This window comes from Centropristis striata, chromosome 18 (assembly GCF_030273125.1).
Source record: "Centropristis striata isolate RG_2023a ecotype Rhode Island chromosome 18, C.striata_1.0, whole genome shotgun sequence".
NCBI classification, from domain to species: domain Eukaryota; kingdom Metazoa; phylum Chordata; class Actinopteri; order Perciformes; family Serranidae; genus Centropristis; species Centropristis striata.
In genome coordinates, this window is record NC_081534.1 from 15,912,717 (window position 1) to 15,933,513 (window position 20,797).

The window sequence follows — 20,797 nt, forward strand, 5'->3', positions numbered from 1 at the left end:
CGTCTTTTTATATTAAACATAATATTGCAAAGCAGAATAAGGTCTTCTCATTTTAGTCTTTATTAACAGTCATAACCAATCAACAGTTTTATTAGTTTTTTTTACAATAAATACACATTTGCTTTTTATGCAAACAAACAACTGTATACTGTCTCTTATGATACATGTAGCTGTCTTTATATCAGCTCTTAAATTACATCACATAAAGCCACCAAAGCTAGCAATGGCCTCGTTTTCCCAGTCAGAGTCAGAGTCAGTGAAGTCCTGTGCCTCAGTGGCGTGGATCGGGGAGAAGTGACTGAACCCATCACCTGTGACCCTTGCACGTTGGTACTGGATTTGGCATCCGTTTTCCTTTGGTGATGACCTGGTGAAGTTATTCTGGCTGGGGATTGGAGGAATCACAACTTTCATTTCTGGTCCGATGGTCTTGTTAGGTGGGAAGTTATCATATTCCACCAAAACCTTTGCACCCTGGTTGCCAGTCATGTTGGCTTCGGTCTTGGGATGATGCTCGTTCTCCTTGGTGTACAGATGGACGTTACAGCACGGGACGTTAACGCTCAGCTCACACCGTTGCATCTGCTCAGGCTTCACTCTGGTTCCCTCCTTCTCATAGATACAGGAGACGGATGTGTGGTCGTAGCTGCTCCGTTTGGTCGGGATACTGGTTCTATGGGTATCATCTGTGTTTTGGTGCATTGTGGGTCTGAAACTGTCCTCCAGTCCTCCAAAACCTCCTCCTATCCTGTGTACCTCAGCTCCATGATTGTTGTCATAAACTGAAAGAGGAAAAAGGAGTTAAACAGTTAGTTCAAGCACTTTTTTAAGAATTTTAAGGTGTACTTTCAAGATTTTCCAGGTGCTTACAGCTTTTAAAATTACAGTATGTACTCTATACTGATAATTGCACTTCCTCATCACATTAAATTAAATGTTATTTTGATATAAACAAAATTATTTGTGACGACGTTCTACAGAAAGGGTGACAAATTGTCTCACCCATTTGTAAGTAGACATGTCATCCCATGTAACATAAATTTGAAGTACTTCATTCAAAATACAGTGACTTTTCAAACCTTAAACACCAGAAATGTAGTATTAAATACGTTTTAATTGTAATTATATTAAGTGTTTCAAGGCTTTGCATAGCTTATATGAACCATGTTAGATGTTTTCAGCAACATATATAAACTTAGGTGACCATATCAAGTGTATTTAGGAAGATATATCAGCAGCAAATTGACATATTCATTGTCTAATGTGACTGGAACTGTTTTTAAGGAGGTAAAAACAACTACAATTGAACACTTGATTCCTGAGTGGAAAAAATGGAACTGAACCCAAAACAAAAACCTACCTTTCTCTGGGCCCATCCTGCTCTGTAGCTGGCTGAAGGGGACAGCTGCTGGCGGGTTGGCGACCTTCATGGACACTGATGCGCCAACTTGGCGACGAGACTTTGCCCTTCTGTTTTGAAACCACACCTGAAATTTGTGAATGGGAAAGCGTGAGTATAGTAATTCTAAATAACTGGGGGGTTAATGTTACAACAACAAATTATACTCTATACTTTACTATACTTATATTAAACATTACCTGAATTCTGGACTCCGGCAGTCCGGTCAGAGCCTCCAGTCTCTCTCGCAGGTAGATGTCCGGATATTTAGTGTCTGAGTAAACTTTCTCCAGCACCTCGATTTGCTGCTGGGTGAAGTTGGTCCTCTTTCTCCTGTGGGTCAGTATGGCCACGCACTTATCCGCTCTTGGGACGGAGTTTGCAGGGTTGAAGTAGTTTGTAACATCTGTTGCTCCATAATCTGGAAAAGAAAACGTGCAGACTCATTAGTTAGGAACGTCACAGAAACATGGCAATGGACTTGTTCGTAAATTACGCACAAATTACGCACAAAGCCGGGAGTAAAGCTCTAAGCCAGGCGGCCACCTACCTGAGTTGACCATGCTGTTTATCTGCAGATGTCCCTCGTGATACATCTGGAAAGGATTCAGATCCCCGACACGCATATTCCCATGAACTGAAGACATGATCCTCTACGTCTTATTTCCAGCAACTGAGTGAGTTTGTGACCTGTGCTCCTCTCTGGTTTTTAAATCCCACCGCGATCAAAGGTGCTGCTGCGTACGTGTGAATGGGTCAGCCATCGGTGCCGGCTGGCACTGCAGCGGCCGGGCACTAACTTCAGACGTCTGCCGGCCGCTGGAGGTGTGAAGGCATCACACCTGGGCCGGTGGAGCGGCAGCAGGTCTCTTTAAAGGGTTTTTAATAGAATCTGCATGCTCAATACACATCGACAGTGAAAACATTTATCCGCTTTGGAATGGATGAAGTAATAATGGACCTGTAGCCTTCAAAGAGATAGAGAGAGTCGGAAACTGCCATTTCCTCAACAGGTTAGAGCTGTACAAGAGCTGCAGTTTATTGCTTGATAATAACAGAATGTAATGAAAAAAAGCCCCACAGTAGCTAAACATTTCATTTCAATTTCATTTCATTTTTAAAAATAAAATATAAACAGCAAATGTATTTCCGTACCGTAATTAATGTAGCCTACATAATTTTATATAAATAACATAAGTTATTTATTTAGTGATAGTGTCGTTGCTTCAGACATAAATGTCACATAATAAAAGTTATGTTTTATCAGTGGTGGAAAGTTACTAAGTACATTTACCCAAGTATTGTATTCAAGTACAATTTTGGGGTTCTTAAACTTTACTTGATTATTTCCATTTTATGTAACTTTATACTTCTACACTACATCTCAGAGGCAATTATTCTACCTTTTACTCCCCTACTTTAGTTACTTTGCAGATTTAGAATATTAATACAAAACATAACCAGCTCATGAAGTATAATTATTTGTTAACTACCCAATATATAAAGTGATTAAAATGAGCCCTACATTTAACAGCTGCAACATTAATACATCACTAATAATAATCATTTAAAAAGAATACATAGTCTGACTATTCTGATTAATTAGCACCAGTATAGTTAGCATAATTTATTTTTGATGCTAATATCTTAAATGCAATTTTGAATGCTGCAATTTTACTTGCAGTACTGCAGTATTTCTACACTGTGACGTGAATGTTTTTGTGTTCTATGATTGAACAATAAACCTTTACATAAACAAAATATATATATATTAAAATGAGCCCCACCTTTACTAACTGCAACATGCATCTGTCACTGATAATATAATATACATTATTCTGACTATTCTGTATAATAAGCACTTTTACTTTTGGTATTTTAAGTATATTTTGATGCTAATATCGTAAAAAAAAAAAAAAAAATGCAGGACTTTAACTTGCAACAGAATATCTCCAAAATGGTGTTACTACTCTTGTTTTTTATTATTTATTTCAATCTTTAAAAAAAAACAGAACAAAAAATCCACCTTGAATGAACAATAAACTTACACAGGAGATCACTGCTTCCTGCTCCTTTTCAGTGGCAACAAAGTTAATCTCAATACACAAACCTCAGTTCAAAAGTACTCTGGAGTGGGCCATTATTATTGAATGGGTGGCCCTCATTTGATCAGAGGGGGATCAAGTCAAGAAGTCAGGTCGCACCACAGACACACTAATTTGTTCACACATATTCGGACAAGAACGAGCTGTAATTGTAACGTTTTAATAAATAGTCCAAACTTATTTCTTATGTCAAATTGGAATATTGCACACACAGTACTTTGGCAAATATGTCTTTAATTTCATGCATCATATGTAATCACTTTGGGTGTGGAAAGACTTATTGCAATATAAAGTGATTGCCAGACTTTTTATGCAACCTCATTCATATGATTTATGGGACTCATCTGTAACTAGGTTTAAATCAGTGTGTGGTAAATTGCATTAGTCTAAGTTAGACTTCATGCTCCTGAAAGTGACCCGTAGCATGGATCTAAACAGATATACACCACCTTTTTTCTCTGGTTATTTTCTTCTTGATCTCTGTGGGAAAATACTTGACAGCCATTGTGTCATTTCACATCCACAACACATACTTATTGATCTCTGTACTTTGACACATACAGCATTGTTCAGGAAGTACATGTTTGCTGGTAAAGACATTCACAGTTCACAGGCTGCTTTGTCTGAAGGCCCTAATTGGGTATTGCCTGTGTGCACAGACCAGATTGCTATGCTAAAATCAGGCTGTTGAAGTTCCTGATCTTTTGTAATGGACAATGACAATGTTTTCTGAAAGCTATCTGCAGATCATGAAATGAACAGTTAATGACTCATTCATTCATCTATGGATAAAAAGCAGTCACGGCCAATAAAAAGATACATTCAGCACTGTTCTAATTGTGGTCCACTTTTGCTTTTAGTGTTTTTATTAAGTCATAATTTTCAGCTTGGTAGCCCATAGAAATTTTAAATTTTGATTAGATTCAACATTCTGAACCCCAACACATGTTTTCTTTAAAAGACGACCAAATTTGAACTTTCTGACAGTCCTTGAACACATCATAGGTTAGGAAAGTATGAAACTATCCAAAAGGAAGCTTACAATTGTCATTTTTCTGTCAAAATCGCTTTATTCTACATGTCTCCTTTAAAATGTTGCCAAATAAACTGTTTGGAATAGCTAGATTAAATCAGACAGAATTGCAGGGAGAGGAGAGGACAGGATATGCTGTAAAACACAAATTGTTCAAAATGTATATCCTATTTTTTCATTCATGACACTTGGAAAGTGTTGCATATATAAATTTGATTTAATTAAAAAAAATATCAAAGAAATTCAATGTTTTTTTAAATTCTTTTTTTTATGATTTATGTAATTATAACTGTGTTATATTGCACAAAAACATTTTTTTAGTTCTTCACACTTCCATAAAGGTGCAGGACACATATTGCAGTGAAATACAAGGACAGAGTGGGTAGGATGTAAAAAAGAGCTAAAAAAACACCCTGAAACGGCTAAGGGTTCACATGTATAGAGATTGCAGTTGTAAATTGTTTTATGATGGTATATGTTGTAGTTGAGAGACTGTACTTTCAAACATCAAACAGTACAAACACTTTGGGATTTCTACTGGCCATTTCCAGTTGGCAGCTGCCTCTGTAGACACAAACAAAAGCATGTTCACACCTTTAATGTCTGACCACTGTTTAATCCACAGTTTGACCTGACCATTATACATTCAACCTTCAGACAGACAGGTAAATTATCCTCACAAGTTTGCAGGTACATGTTAAAATGTCAGCTTTCTTTTCTAAGTTCAGTCTTTGTGTATTTGAGGGATGTTTTAAGTAACAACATTTTATTTATAGAAATGTGGGCAGTAGATGAGTGTAATGATTGACAGAATTGTCAATTTTACTGCAAAAAAGTGTATGTGTTTTTATTTTAATCTGGTTGATACACGACAATCAATCTTAGATTATTATAAACTGGCGTTGGTGTAACAGGAAATGTTAGTACAGAAATGCCAAAGATGTTTGAGGTCTGTAAGCAACATTGAGTCCATCACATAGTTTGTCCACTAGAGAGCACTGATAAGTTTAAGCTATAATAACAAAATTTAATGGATCATTTGTTGTTTGCTTTAATTCATATTTACTCAAACTAAAAAATAGAATTTAATCTATCCACGTCTTATTTATACAGTCTATGATCTACATCCATTCAACCAATGTATCATACATTGTAGCCAAGATTTAAAAAAAATATTTTTTTTTAGTGAACTGGTGTTCCTACACTCATTTGTGTAAAAATAAAAATCATGACATAATATTTAATAAAGACTCGTCATCATCTTAATACATTATTTAACACATAATAAGGAAATAATTAACCTTTTATTTTACGGCATTTGTATTTTATGTTGTTTATTAGTAAATCTGCATGTGTTTTATGTTTCATTTGGCCACAAGACAAATTTCGTAGTTCTGCAAGAGGAATAAAGCTTGAGCTGACTGAAGACTGACCCAATACAATATTATTAATTAAACTTTTTTAAAGCAAGGTACAAACTTTGAAAATTAAATGTCAAATAGCTTTTAATTTTAATCCGGCCAAAAATATTTTTTTCTATATCCTTTACATACAGGTTTGACAATTAGTAATAACATCTCTGGAGAATAATATTCTCAATGAAAAAATGGCCACTTTCCTCTGTAATTATATTATTTTCTCAGTGAGTGAACAACATTAAATCGCGTTTTTCTCAAACTCCAACAAAACACGGAAAAGAAAATCCGTTTCCTTTAACTATGTCGTGTAAAAAACAAACCATAAATGTATGTTAATGTTTCTCATATCGGTTAAAGCGTCGTCATTATTTACATCGAAGAGAAAAAAATCTCCCGGAACTTCCGCCAAGTCTAACCGGAAGTAGGTACGTGGCCGCTTCAGCTGACAGTCTACATGATGGCGACAGAGGTTCAGAGCGGCGACCTCGACAGTGCTACTTCCAGCCGGCTCGAAGTTTCCATCGATGGCCTCACCCTCAGTCCCGACCCGGAGGGCGAGCAGGGCCAGGTCGAAGAGCCGGACCCCGAACCCGCGGAACCCGAGACTGATACGCCGGGTGCCCCGGGAGGCGAAGATGGAGAGACAGCCAAATCAGCGATAGAGGGGAAATGGGGCTTTCCTCTGTTGGAGCTCTACGGAATGGGCCTTAAATTCTTCAAAGGTACGTTACGGTTCTGATAAACATGACGTCAAGAAGAAGCAGCTAGCGGTCCAACCGGCAGTATGGTTAAACCGCCCATTGGCGGAGGTTAGCCGTTTGCTAACGTTAGCCGTTAGCTGTCACCGCCGGAGCTGCTGCTGTCTGTCTCAACGTTACATTAGCTCCCGAGCTAACGAGTAGCCGACGCTGCTAACAGGCGGTCAGCTGGCTGTTAAAGGGTAAAATAAGCACGGCACGTCCGAGTGGTCCGTTTGTATCCGCGTGTGGCCTGAAAACATCATCATCCGGCTGTTTGCCTGGGGTTGTCTCCCCTTTCGGAGTACCTATTTTGGGCTTTGGGAAGAATAACCTGGCTTGTCATGCGACTTCTCCATCAACTAATGTAAGAAGCTATCCATCCGAAATGAATGGTGGCTCGTAGTAATTTGTTTGGGAGCTTTAAAAACGCCCTGTCCTGTCACTGGGAAGGAAGCCTGCATGCTTATACAGATCTTTCTGGAATAAATTAGACGCTGACAGATTCTTCCGTGCTGACTGAGTTACTGAGTCCAGAGAGTCGGCTCTATGCCTTTTAAAAGCAGTTCACAGGACTGCTAAAAGCAAAGTTTTCTGCACTTACAGGCTTGTAAGACCGCTGGCCTGTTTTCCAGCCTATCAGCCTCCTCTTATCCATACCCTCATACCACTCACTTGCTGCTACTCCAACGGGAAATCCAATAATTCACGCAAATTGTATTTTACTTTGCCACGAAAGACAGCTTGTAAAACATATTATTGCAATATATAATCGACTATAACATAATCTATTTTAAGTACCAAACTCGAAGCCTGATTTGAGTTCTCATGAACTCATTTTTGTCAAGAAGTAGCTGGTCAAAACAATAGCATATCCAAAGTGTCCTTCATATCTAACTTGTCAGCCTGAAAATAAATGTATAAAAAAATCTAAATAAATATTCAATAAATCCTGCCCTCTATGACTCATCTTGCCTTTAACACAGGGTGTACTTAATTGTTATTTTACAAACACTCTGAACACATGTACTCAGTTTTGAACACTGGCCATTTGTACTGTTTTTAATAGAGCAAAGCACTTGTGATGACTGTGCAAACAGGTTTGGGCCTGGTTGCCACTCTGTGTGATGATAATCTGTGCTTTGTATTTCTAGTCATGTATTTCTAGTTAGTTAGGGTTAGGTTGAATTGCGTAACTTGTATACACAAATCTGAATCTTGCCTCATCTCGGATTTAAATTTAACTAAAATACTAAAATAATCTTGCAATAAGGACTTTATTCAGTTTATGAGTGTCAAATAATAATAATAATGAAAATGATACCCCATATGCTTCTAGTGTTGCTACTACTATGTTGTACTAAGACCATGGCACCATTTACCAGCCAAATACTGGCTAGTGATGCAAATGCCTTGTAATTGCTTCTCACTCACAGCTTTAAAAAAAAAAAAGCAGTGCCCGTTGTTGTGTGTCTTGTAAAATTTGAACATTAACTAGCCATGTGGCCGGTGGAATAAAAAAGTTAATTTTTCACCCGACTAAGACACAAAACTGTGTTGTAGTATTCTAGCACTTTTCACTGCTGCACATAAAAAACAACAACAAAAAATGCTAAAAATGTTTGCTTCCACATTGCTGCTCTCAGATAAAGATGGAAAGGCCTTTCATCCGACCTATGAGGAGAAGCTTCGACTGGTGGCTCTGCACAAACAGGTGTTACTGGGCCCTTATAATCCTGATGCTTCACCTGAGGTTGGCTTCTTTGATGTCCTGGGCAACGACCGCAGGTAACCCCAGCAGGCATCTGTATGCATGTGTCTATGTGTGTGGGTGTGACCTTTGAAATCTGGCAGATATTTTGTATGTTAATATAGTCCATTTAACAATCATGGGGCAATTAACATTCTTATGTATTAATAAATGAATGGTTAAAATGAAAATCTTTGACATAATTTCGCCTCTTTCACTGCCAAGCACTTAATATTTCACATTTTTTTCAGTAATTGCTGCACACATCTCATGCTTGCAATTAAACTATTTTAGTTTGTTTTTTATGAAATATATTCTTAAGAAACATGCACACAAAGTGCCCAACTTGTTTACAGCTCTGTCTTAAACAAAATATTCTACATTCTATCTCAAGTTTGGCGAATACAACGTGTTTCAAAAGTTTTTAATTCAAAACTCATTCAGCCAAAAGAAAGCAACATAAATGGAGGTCATTTTACAAAAAAAAAGTACATGGGTGTTAAAAATTTCCCTTTAGTTTTTGTATTATGTCATGTAAAAAGGAAGCCAGAATTTACATGATGGCTGAGCCCGATTTTCCTACCTCCCTATATTATTCATCGTCACCTTCATTCTCACTCTGTGCAGGAAAGAGTGGGCGTCCCTGGGTAACATGGAGAAGGAGGAGGCCATGGTGGAGTTTGTCAAGCTACTGAACAAGTGTTGTAACCTATTCGCTCCCTACGTCACTTCACACAAGATCGAAAGGGAGGAGCAGGAGAGGAAAAGGTAAGGTGCTCGACTTCATTTCCCCTGAGGATGCTGCTACAGTGTCTAAATACAGACTCGGATTCACGTTGTCCTATATGCAGCCTAGAAAACTGTGAAGCTGCAGGGGAATGTTGGACATTTTTTTGCCCAATGATGTATGATTTTTTTTTAAATGGATTTGACCATTCACATTATTTATAACACCCATCATTACCTTCTTCTTACCCAGGAAAGAAGAAGAGGAGCGTCAGCGGCTGGAGGAGGAAGAGAGGGAGCGACAAAGGCAGGAGGAGGAGAGACGGAGGCTTGAGGAGGAGGAAAGGCTGAGGCGAGAGGAAGAGGAGAGGAGACAGGCGGAGGAGGAAAGGCTACGGGTTGAGCAGCAGAAGTAAGTGTGTCTGTATCACTGAATGTGTTTGCAGTATATCGTATGTTTGATTTCATCATGACTTCTTCATGGTCATCACACTTCCCTGGCACTGATATCTACAGGGGTATTGTCTTTTCAGCTCTGGAGCTGTAACAGATTAATAATGAAGCAGGGCATTAAAGTGGGGTCAACCTGACAACTTTCCATTGTCCACCATTATCTCCTCTCTGTTTCCTTTATTTCCTTCCTTGCCAATTCCGTTCCTCTATTCCTTTGTCCAGACAACAGATAATGGCGGCACTGAATGCGCAGACTGCCGTGCAGTTCCAACAGTACGCTGCTCAGCAATACCCCAACAGCCCAGAGCAACAACTCGGCCTCATCCGTCAGCTCCAGGAGCAGCACTACCAGCAGTACATGCAGCAGCTCTACCAGGTCCAGCTGGCCCAGCAACAGGTAGTGTGTTGGTTGATTCATTGATATTCTTTTTTTTTTTTTATAGGCGTTCAGATTTGCATTTAATGGGGAAGTATTGGCAACATCTTCTTTAGAAGATGCAAAGTAAATTGAAAATAGTCATGGACCAAGCCCAATGCCTGCCACACACTGGAACACTTTAGAAGTCTTTTAAAATACTCAAATCTAACACCCTCTCGCATCTAAAGACAATGTAAGTTATAAGTCACAGAGGAGAAGATTTTGCAAACCCTGGTGATCGTACAGGATCACTATTACCAAAACTACAACAAATTTCCATTTGGGTTTTTCCCCATCCTGCTTCTGGTGGAAAATATGACACCAAATTTCCTTTCAGCAATATGACATTAACAGTTCCTTACATGTTGGCAAAAACACAAGTTCAACAGATAAAAGCAATGCATGTCTATAATGTTCTTATCAAGTAAGAGTTAACATAATTCATAAATATAAATGGTGCAAGCTACCTTTGGAGTTGCACTGTGGTAGTGAGAGGCCAACCGTTTAAAAAATTAAGATTTCTAACTAAAATAAATCCTGGTTGGTGGATTAGATACATGCAAAGTCAGACATTGACCCAAAACACTGTCTTGTTCCCTCCACAATTCCACCAGTTTCCCCTCCTTTTTCACAGTCTAAGAGAACGGAGACTGGATCATGTTTTCCCCTCAGTCTTTCCTGTCCACTGGCTTGCTGCTTTGTTTTCGGTGCTGGAGAGAGCACAACTATTGGCTGTTGACAATGTTCCCTTCATTGAACTTCATTACCTGCATGAGCCAAGACTAAAAAATGTACGATAATAATAAATATGTATGATTTTATCGGAACGTCAAGACAAGAAAAAGACTTCAAACAGCCTTGACTGAGTTATAGGACCACCATACACCAAATGATGGAGATCACGGGGACGCTCCACAACAAATGTGGAATAGCTGTAGAATATCTTGAAAAGTCTTTTGGTCGACGACTGTCATAAAAATCTGTAAAAGAACTAAATCTACTTGCACACTTCTCAATGAAGCCAAGCCTTTGCTATGCAGAAAAGGGCTTGAGCCAAAATGCAATTTCAGAGACTTGCATAGTGCACGTGCATAGTGATGAGCGCAGTGTCGAGTGAACTTATCAGAACATTAGCTGTAATAATGCAGCCTTGCATACATATATTTGAAAGCTAGATTTTGTGATTAGAAATATAACATTCTTGTTTTATCTCCCTAGTCTGGATTTCAATGTCTTGACTGTGTCCTTCTGTCCCAGGCGGCCTTACAGAAGCAGCAGATGCAGGCTGATTCGATGGTGCAGGGTACCCTTGAATCTAGCGGCTTCAACAGTGGTGAGCCCATCGCCGCCTCAGCAGCAGGACCATTGTGTGCAGCTTCACCACCTGCTGGCGAGGAAACCCCAACAGTCAACGGGGGCCAGTCGGACTCGTACTCGGAGAGCATGGACAGGGAGCCTGAGCCTGAACCGGCAGAGGAGGTCTCAGAGAATGGGCCTTTATTAGGTTGGTGAGCTGTAGATGTTTCTCATTTAACCCATTAGTTTTTCTGGAAATTCAACAGAAGATTTTTCAGCCTCTGTAGCAGATAGAAATGAAATTCAAAAGGTATTTAAGAGCTTATACCCGTGGCTTTCATGAGAAGTTGAGTTTATTTGTCCAAACCTTCAATAAAGTTTTTTAAAAAATCAACAAACTCAGCAAATGTTACATTTGACTGAATTTAATTATATATAATTTAAATTATTATAATAATAATAATAATAATAATACATTTTATATATTGCACTTTTCAGGGTACTCAACGGCGTATAAAGTAATATAAGACAAACAGTCATGATTTCTTATATCATCATCACAATCAATTATTATTATTATTATTAATAATATATTATTATCTCCAGATGGCCACAAATCTGTCTGTTCTTCGGTGAAAATATGTCGTCTTAAAACATATTCCTCATCCATAAATGCCGGTTGATTGGTTCCGAGGGTTCGAAGTCCGGATCAGCAATAAAATCAAGATCGCTTCCGTCACTTACTGCTGAGCTCCTCCGCTATAGTCGTCTTCCGCCATTATTTAAAAGTTCTGGAAAAGTCCAATGTTTCATTGCGACCCTCCCGCATGTATTCTGATCATGATTCTGATGCATTTCATTGGCCAAGAGACCGAAAATAGGTGGAAAAAAATACAAATACTACAAAGCGATGTATCCGCTGTCCCGGCCTTAATGGTAGAATAACGCAACAGCGCTCACGGTTTTAATGGTAGAAATGCGGTAATGCTTTCCCGGCTTAAATAGGTTAAAAAAAAAAAAACACGAACCACTCGACTTGACTTCATGCAGAGAAAGAATCTACATTTTTCTCATTGTGCTGCTAATGGTTGAAGGTCAGGGGGGGAATCTCTCCGTCAGACAAACAAAGCTTTATACTAAACTTGAAACCTGATTCTTATCTGCTGTGTCCTTGTTGATGTGACCTGGAGGGCAGGGAGGAGAAGAGCTGGAACAAGGGATACATGATAGGCTGCTGGTTTAGGTATCATCCGACCACACATTGTGCTTAGTGAAGAGTAAGCACTCACACCAGAAACGAGCAAGGCCTTGGTCTGATTCCAAGACATACATCCTGAGCCAAATTAATCCACTGTGGCTTGCTGCTCACTCTCAAAACAATGTGTGAGGAAACATTAATGGATAGGGGGGCATGCAAAAAACAACTTTTTCACATTGATCATATGTACACTTTCTTTCCTTTACTTTCTTTCTGGCACATACCAAAAACAGGTGGCTGGTTAGTTGAGCTAGTTTGACATTTAGTTTGTGTATGCTGGACAGAAGGCTCTGAGGCTATGAGAGCTCTGAGAGGCAAGCAAGAAAAAAATCTGGCGATACAATCTTATCTATGACTTTACCAGGTATTACCAGGATAATCTTTCTTGTAAGATATGATAATAAAGATGATTTTTCTAAGTTACTTTTTTTGGCAGGTGATTTATTTTTATTTTTTGTCAGGATAATTTTTCTCTTTAAGTGTAATGCATTCACCTTTAAATTTTATTTTGAAATTAATGCAATTGTTAAGTATCTCAGAATTCAAAGTGTTCATAGAAAAAACAACTTTTGTTTTTCTGAATAATGAGATAATTATCCCATGAGTTGAGTTTTCATTTCTTCATGCACTCTTAACACAAGGCCTAATGATAGAATTGAGTATTACAACAACAAACAGTTAAAAATTGATCCTGACAAAAAAAATTGCATCTGCCAAAACTTTTTGCACTTTTTTTTCCACACAGTTAGAAACTTAGAAAGATTAGCCTAAAAAAGCCATTTCCCCCTCAAAATGTTCTTAAGTCACATTTCACAGCAGAGAAAACAGAGATTTGGGAAATTGATTACCAGATTGTTTTTCTTATTGGCCTCTTGGGGCTTCTGTAGAAATCACTTAATAGGAACAAAAATGTTCTATATCCGTCTTAATAGGGAGCCTGCATTAGAGGATTTTATTAATTTTTTCCAGCAGATTGTGAGAAGTCTCTTGTCTCTTGATCACAGCAGACTCCCCACCGGTCATAGCTGCTCCTTCCATGTGGACACGGCCACAGATCAAGGACTTCAAGGAGAAAATCCGGCAGGACGCAGACAGTGTGATCACAGTGGGGCGTGGCGAGGTGGTGACAGTGCGTGTGCCCACCCACGAGGAGGGCTCTTACCTGTTCTGGGAGTTTGCCACGGACTATTATGACATCGGCTTCGGGGTCTTCTTTGAGTGGACGGACGCTGCTTCTGCTTCGGTCAGCGTGCACGTGTCGGAGTCCAGCGATGAGGACGAGGATGATGAAGGTGAGGTTTGAGTGGGAAGTCTGAGTAAGCCAGCAGTGTGTCTGATGGTTGGTGGTGGTGAAAATATGTTTGTTTGTATGGGTGTAGGCTTTCCTTTATTAATGTGTTCATAGTTATTAGTTTTTGTTTTTTTACAAGAATTGAAAATGAAACGTTGCTAGCTTTTTCTTTGGTTAATTGCATATAAAGTGGTATATGTGAGTCCTGATTGCCTTCTGATCTTAGTTACGCAGCCATTTGCTATGGATACTATATACCACTACATCTTGTATTTAATTACATGTCAGGCATGCTATTTTATTATTTATATATTATGATATTTTAGGTCTATCTTTGCCACAGGAGCTATTTTGAGTAGGAACGTCTGTTTTTATCAATTTATTTCTGTTGCTTCATTCATTTGCCACTGGAAATCTGAAAAATTACTTTTTCAGATAATATTATAATCTTATCTCAAGTTCAGTACCTGCCTACGCCATAAATAAACATTTCATGGTTTTCTCTGGGACAGAAGTCCTGTTGCTCACACTCTTTGCTGGATATAAGGCAGTGGTGTGAACAGAAATGAATTGTGGCAATATATAAGATAAGGCAATATTGTGCAGTGGAATTGGCACGGTTTTGTTAGTAAAAACAACTGTAGAGAGATTGTGTCACAATGGGTCCCATACAGAAACCATTTATCTTATATTTTCTCATAATTTTCTGTCGAGAGAAAAATTTATAAGAAGTCAACTCTAGATGCACAAAACTTGGAGAATAATGTGTTTGTACATAACTTCGGCCTTATGTAGCTATTTGGTAGTATGCACGTTTTGTTTGAAATTTGATCCTATAAATAAGAGACTATGATGCCTAAAATGGTTTGGGATGTTGTAATTTTAAACCATATTATATGGTATTATCTTTTTTTGCCTTAATCCTGAGTGCACATTGAGAAATTTTGAGCAAAGGAAAAACCGTATTAAGCTCAGAATAGATTTTTGATTATTACTTCAAAATATAATTGATGTGTCTTGTATGTATATTTTTTCAGTGTCCTAATGTCCCATTATGTGTTCAGGGTTGAGACACGAATATAACTCCATAATAATAAAGTTAACGATAGAATTGTATAATTACAGTGGAGCTAAGAGGAGCCTCGTATGTGCTCCATTCATAAAGATTGGACTCCTCCTGCTTTTTTAATCATAACTTGACACATTGTTCTTGTGTCCTCAGGCGAGCCTCCCAGTGAGGAGGAGAAGGCAAAGAAGGAGGCAGGGAAGCCTCAGGTGGATGAGATTGTGCCGGTGTACCGGCGGGACTGTCACGAGGAGGTGTACGCCGGCAGCCACCAGTACCCCGGCCGCGGCGTCTACCTGCTCAAGTTTGACAACTCCTATTCACTCTGGCGCTCCAAGAGTGTTTACTACAGAGTCTACTACACCAGATAAGCCTGAATACAGACACAGGGGAGCCAAGGAGTGTGTATGTCCATATATGTGTGTGTGAGTGTGTGTGTGTAGGTTGAGATTTGTGCGATGGCAGCAAGTATGTATGTATGTATGTATGTGTGTGAAGGAGATGGTGATACCAGATGCATTCTGGGCGAAACCACCAGAGGGCGACAAAAAGACACATTTGGAACCTGAGTTTTGAGATGGGACTAATATGTATGTGCGTGTGTGTCCCAAGATACACCCAAGCCAGAGCCTGTCATCGAGCCCTTGGAAGAGGAGTGTGTGTTCCTGTTGTATATTCACCACCTGTCCTCGCTGCGCTCACATAAACCAAGCTGTAGGACTTTGCGCTCATATTGTATTTGACCACTTTTCACCCTGGGCTCCTCTTCTGTCACCACCCCAGCCCGACACTGTCCAACGTGGCCTTGTGGCTGCTTCTGCCCTGAGTGACGCTTTCATAACCACGAACAGAAACGCGGTGAGTCCAGCACTCTGCGAGCCAACGTTTCCTGTTCGGCGGTGGTAGTGGTTGTTTATCCCACAAGAACACAGACAATGTTGAAAATCTAATTATATTGCAAATGTACTTCATAACACTATGCCTCTGTTCCACAGAGACAGTCTGGTCTTTGCCAAGTCTCTCACACACATTAAAAACACCATTGTACACAAACTTAATCTTTTTTTTTTTGTTGTAGAACAGTGGTCCGTTATTCTCCCACCATGCATATATGAAAATCTGAGAGGATGTTCAGTTGAAGCAGTGCTTTTTTTGGCTTTATTCCTGCATAAAAACACTCTTTCACCTTTTTTTTTTTTTTGATAAATTAACAGAGTGCACCAAGAGTAAATTTTTTTATGAAGTCTACTGGCTAAATTTATGAAAGACAGGCAAAGGAGTATAAAACAACACGCACATGGAAAAGTAAGCCCCCTCCAGCTTTATAAACTCAAGCATCTCAGTGTGATACAGAATAAGAAAATTTAAAACAAATTACTAAATAAATATTTGTTCTCCCTTTCTCCTACAAATGCTTTTATCTCTGTGTCTGTTTCCACATGGCTGATTACATTTAATCATCAACTGTCCTCTGCTCATCAATTCCTCATGATCGAATCAAGAAAAGCGGAGCTAGTATTACGACAGATGTTTCATGAATATTAACAGGGAGGTTTTTGTGTTAATCGTTCTGGGTTCTGACACAAATACACCTAACAATTATTACATGTTTTGGAGGTCATGACTCACTGTTACATCTCAAATCAAAATAGCATAAAACGCAGTGTTGCCGTTATGTTTCTTTTTTTTTCTTTCCTGGTATAAATTAACTCATTTTCATCTCAAACAAGGTATCTTGGATGAACTGAGATACTTTTTTTTGTCTCTTTGGTGACGTGGTTGCTTATTAACTCAGTTGTGGCATTTAAGTGTATTCAACTTTTTTTTCTAAGTTAATTTGTTGCCATACTTTAGATTCATTCTATCTTTACATTGCATATGGATGCTTTGGGTACCTACCACCTAGGTGCATTATAAGCAGTGTATGCATTGTGTTAGGTAACCGACGTCAGAGACATTAAGGTTTCACTCACTGAGCTGTATTTGTACATTTTTGTGTGTGTATGCAACCCAACTTTAAAGACACAGAGGCGGCATAACTTGCAAGTTGAGTAATCCTCCAATGTCCTTGCTGAGTGTTTGTTCATCATATTATTTAATCAGAGGCCACTCCTGCCTCCCATCCATTCAGTGATTTGTGTAACAAAGTGTCACGATGGCTTAACCAAGCCATAAAGTTTAAGAAAGTTCTGATGTGTGATGTTTGTTTTTCATATTGCTCACCAAATGGTTTGAGTTGACTTGTTCAAGCCTTGTATGTAAATAATTCTATAAATGAGTTTATGTATGGATTTTCAGATGTGGAAAGAAGGCTATGGTTTTGAGAATCAATGCACTGTAAAATATGGTGAATGAGATATATGTATACATTTTACCCCCTGAATGAAAGTCCAAAACTCGTAGGAAGTATACAAGACTCTATTGACATGACAGACAGAAAAGCTCATCTTTTTGTATTGTTTTGACTTGTTTGGATCTCTTATGAGTTGCAAGATCTTTTTTCTGGGCATATATTTAATCTTGATTAAACTTATGTTCATCTCTAGAGTTGGGTATTTTGTCTATGTTTTTGTATTATTAAGCTTTATTGCTTTTAAACCTTTAATTCATTCACTGACTTCTATAAGAAGAATTATAAGGGTTACTCCCAACAGACATTTCAACAGATGTAGCAGGAAAAACACAGATGCAATCAGTTACTTTCTTTGCTTTTCCTGCTATGAGTCATATGTAAAACTCTGCAAAAGACAATTTGTCTTCTTGCTTTGTCTTCAAACAGCTATTGAATCAAACTTTTTTCAGTTTCAGAATCTTACATTTCATTTAGAGAAAAAGGAGGCATTGTTGGGAAAGCGATGGCCTTGAAGCAACATTACAGTATTAGCTTGTTCCTCTTTCCACCGGTGAAGAATGTGTCAGTCTCCTGCTGCCCTCCTGTTAAACATGTTTTGTGCTGAGGGAAGGACAAATGCGGATGTTACTCAGTGTATAACAGGATAACAGGACAATCCACCTTGCCTTGAATGTTTCCATGGCGCACACATGGGATGTCACTCCAGAGGAAAGCTGCATCAGCGTTTAACTCTCAATATTGGGTAATGTTAAACTGTTGCCATAGTTCGTAGGTCAACAGGAGATAAGATGTTCAGTTATTTGAGCAATGAGAAAATGTGGAAATACTTGCTCAGACTTAATGTCACATGGAGGCTTCTTTTGAAGTTGCTGTGTTCACTTGAAGACACCAGGTGGCACAATTAATACCACAGAGACACATTTTAACAACTGGACATTGTTGTACTTTCATAAGTAATCTACGGCCACAAGTTTAAAGCTGAGCCGGGTAAAAAGGTATGTTACTAATGGTGAGAGTTTGCTCTGTGGAATTTGAAGAGCGACGGCTGGTGGACTGAACAAACATGCTTTGTGAACACAGAGGACATAAATCAGACCGTGTTCAGACAATGTAAATGGGTTAGATTTAAAGGGATGAGCAACAACTAACATGTATTATATGCATATTATAGGTGAAACGCTACATGCATCTTTTCCTCCAGCCAACTTTAGCTTTACTTGTTATTAGCCAGAAAAATATTGGAAAACATACATTTCACAAGCAGTTCAAGAGTCAACAGATATTAAGAATGAAGTCCAGACCCTCTTTTTTTGTTGCTGTAAACTATAAATAACTCCTAACTCTTAACCTACTGTAACTATCTAGCCAAATATTCTCCTAGCTAGTGAGCATTAGCATAAATAACTCAGCTAAACTATAGGAGTTCACAGGTCATTTAAATGTCTTCATTCCTCCTGTTAAATTGTTTTATTTATTTATTTATAACGTCAGAATATAGCCATCTTTAAAAAAATTATACAATTAGCATGGGTTTTATGGGTTGAGTTAGCAAATAAGTTAGCTAGTGCACTAGTGACGTTTTAAGGCTATTTATTGCAGAGTTTAGGATGCATGATATAGATGTTTTTTCGGCTTTTCAGCTTCTCATGGCCAACAAAATAACCGATACAATTCACGTCTTTTTGTATTTTGAAAATAAGTTTATAACTTGCAGTTTACACACCTGAGGAGGGTAAGAAAGGCTAAGATGTAATGAGAAAAGATGGATGCTTTCTTTTTCTGTTTTCTTTTAATTATATAATAGAGCAGTGACATTATACCAAAACATAACATCAATTTTGCTTAAATATTCAAATTAAATACTTTGACATAATCTGTCAAATCCATAGACTATAAAATAGGTCAAATCAGACATGTTTTGACACAAAAAGTTTTTGCAAAAAGTAAAGGCTTTTAAAAAAAAGTAGGCATATGGATGCTTAGCGATTTGGCTTTGTACTATCGGCACAATTTATCTCCTGTTATTTCATTATCAGTTAATAATGTAAATGTCCAATTATCAGATGATAATTTAAAGACATAATGGATTCACCTTGCCTGAACTCATTACCTTATAATGAACTCAATTTGGAAAGTTGCTTCAATTATATTTAACTTTGAATTAGGAAATTAAAGGTTAGGCATTAGCCTATCATTTATTACCTCTAATTTTAGGGACTGGCATAAAATAAGGATTACACGTTAATGTGAATGGTTATTAGACATAGTGGTTCATTAAGCGTGAATTTAAATGATGACTTTAGCGTCACACTGATATCTTTTTCTCCTCGCTGGCAGTCGCTCCAGTTCAGTCTGGAGGAGATCCGGTCCGGGTTTTCCATCAGCCCGCTGAACTGACTTCGAGTGGAGGCAGGTAAACTCTCCTCTCTGTATCCGGCTCCGGTTCCACTTGCTACAGGTGGTTGTAGTATTTTCCGGGTTTTTATTTGGACTTTTCCCTACTTTTCCTTGTGTTTTTTTCTTTTCTCCCCAGCTTGCACTCTGTCTGGTTGAATTCGAATAGACTTTGGGAGGCAACGTCTCCAGTCAGTGTACAGCAGCACAAAGTCCCATGCTTTGAAAAACCAAAATATGGCGGGATTGGAGGATTACACTGCCTCGCAAATAATAGCAGCCAAAGGACGGCGAAGCGTCTTGGATTTGTTTTAAAGCTGTGAGGGTTTTGCGTGAACAGTTTTTTGGTCCCGCTGGAGTTATTGGTATGAAATAAATATGCCCTTTCACCAGAGGAGCGTTGAGCCGCGACGTGTGAGTAGGTTATCGGCGAGGGATGGCTGGATACCGAGGGAAGAAGCCGGGAGACGCAAACTGCGAAAACCCGTGTTGTTCTCGTCTTTGGATGAGGTCGGCTGTCACACATTGACTAACATAATTCACCAACTTTCCGACCTTTCTCGACATGCCAGCGACATCTTCCTGGGCATCGAGATGGAGGCAGGGATGGTGTTCAGGAGATCCTGCAGGATTCAGGGGCGGCTGCATAGGCTGCAGGGTGAAATCCGCAAGTTTGATCCCAAGAAAACCAAAATCCGTAAGTTTGCAGTGCTAGTGTTGGTAGCTTACAGTGTGACAGCTAAGGCTGTACATTTCTTGCCCTATAGCAATACTGTAGTTAGTAATATTGTAGTTAAATCAGAGAGAAGAGTCCCTATAAAGTTGTAATTGCCAACCACAGACATGTAATATGTATATTAATGTTAATATACCATTACACTAGTGTGCTATGATGTTTAACCACAAACTATTAATTCATTGGTGAAATGTGATAAAATATGAAGCAAATTGTCATTTAAATTAGAGCTGCAAATAACTATTATTGATTAATCTGGTCATTATTTTCTCCATTAATCATTTGTTTACAAAATATCAAAAAGTACTGAAAAATGTCCATTCCAGTTCCTCAATATCAAATGTTTCTTTTAATAATATCTTCA

The 20,797-nt window shown here is 38.5% G+C and overlaps 3 protein-coding genes across 5 annotated transcripts in view; 2 read left to right on the forward strand and 1 right to left on the reverse strand.

The window, feature by feature from the left end:
- Window positions 1-125: 125 nt before the first annotated feature.
- mixl1 (Mix paired-like homeobox) lies at window positions 126-2,236 on the reverse strand. Its single transcript, XM_059357070.1, has 4 exons — window positions 1,950-2,236; window positions 1,600-1,820; window positions 1,361-1,487; window positions 126-782 (listed from the first exon to the last, which is right to left on the reverse strand). Exons 1-4 carry the CDS (start codon window positions 2,044-2,046, stop codon window positions 199-201), a joined length of 1,029 nt encoding a protein of 342 aa, XP_059213053.1. The 5' UTR covers window positions 2,047-2,236; the 3' UTR covers window positions 126-198.
- A 4,156-nt stretch (window positions 2,237-6,392) lies between these two features.
- On the forward strand, window positions 6,393-17,495 carry acbd3 (acyl-Coenzyme A binding domain containing 3). Of its 2 annotated transcripts, none has more exons than XM_059356713.1 (8): window positions 6,393-6,677; window positions 8,339-8,480; window positions 9,070-9,210; window positions 9,422-9,580; window positions 9,844-10,018; window positions 11,297-11,543; window positions 13,598-13,885; window positions 15,107-17,495. In XM_059356713.1, the coding sequence occupies exons 1-8, from the start codon at window positions 6,410-6,412 to the stop codon at window positions 15,319-15,321; spliced, it is 1,635 nt and encodes a 544-aa protein (XP_059212696.1). In that variant the 5' UTR covers window positions 6,393-6,409; the 3' UTR covers window positions 15,322-17,495. The 2 variants fall into 2 exon arrangements, with proteins under 2 accessions (XP_059212696.1, XP_059212697.1); XM_059356714.1 differs by having other exon boundaries at window positions 13,601-13,885.
- A 2,247-nt stretch (window positions 17,496-19,742) lies between these two features.
- Window positions 19,743-20,797, forward strand: part of nhsl1b (NHS-like 1b) — a 127,727-nt gene continuing 126,672 nt past the window's right edge. For both annotated transcript variants that reach the window (XM_059356229.1, XM_059356230.1), the window contains exon 1: window positions 19,743-20,394. In XM_059356229.1, coding sequence (XP_059212212.1) covers window positions 20,076-20,394 — 319 coding nt within the window. In that variant the 5' untranslated portion in view covers window positions 19,743-20,075. The remainder of the gene's footprint in view (window positions 20,395-20,797) is intronic.

Bases quoted from the DNA above. Each gene is read 5' to 3' on its own strand.
- acbd3 (XM_059356713.1), top strand. From the start codon at position 6,410: ATGATGGCGACAGAGGTTCAGAGCGGCGACCTCGACAGTGCTACTTCC. The intron at 6,678-8,338 runs GTACGTTACGGT...TGCTGCTCTCAG, and splicing joins GGGCCTTAAATTCTTCAAAG to ATAAAGATGGAAAGGCCTTT. The intron at 13,886-15,106 runs GTGAGGTTTGAG...TTGTGTCCTCAG, and splicing joins TGAGGACGAGGATGATGAAG to GCGAGCCTCCCAGTGAGGAG.
- mixl1 (XM_059357070.1), bottom strand. From the start codon at position 2,046: ATGTCTTCAGTTCATGGGAATATGCGTGTCGGGGATCTGAATCCTTTC. The intron at 1,821-1,949 runs GTAGGTGGCCGC...TTTCTTTTCCAG, and splicing joins AAACAGCATGGTCAACTCAG to ATTATGGAGCAACAGATGTT. The intron at 1,488-1,599 runs GTAATGTTTAAT...CACAAATTTCAG, and splicing joins TGCCGGAGTCCAGAATTCAG to GTGTGGTTTCAAAACAGAAG.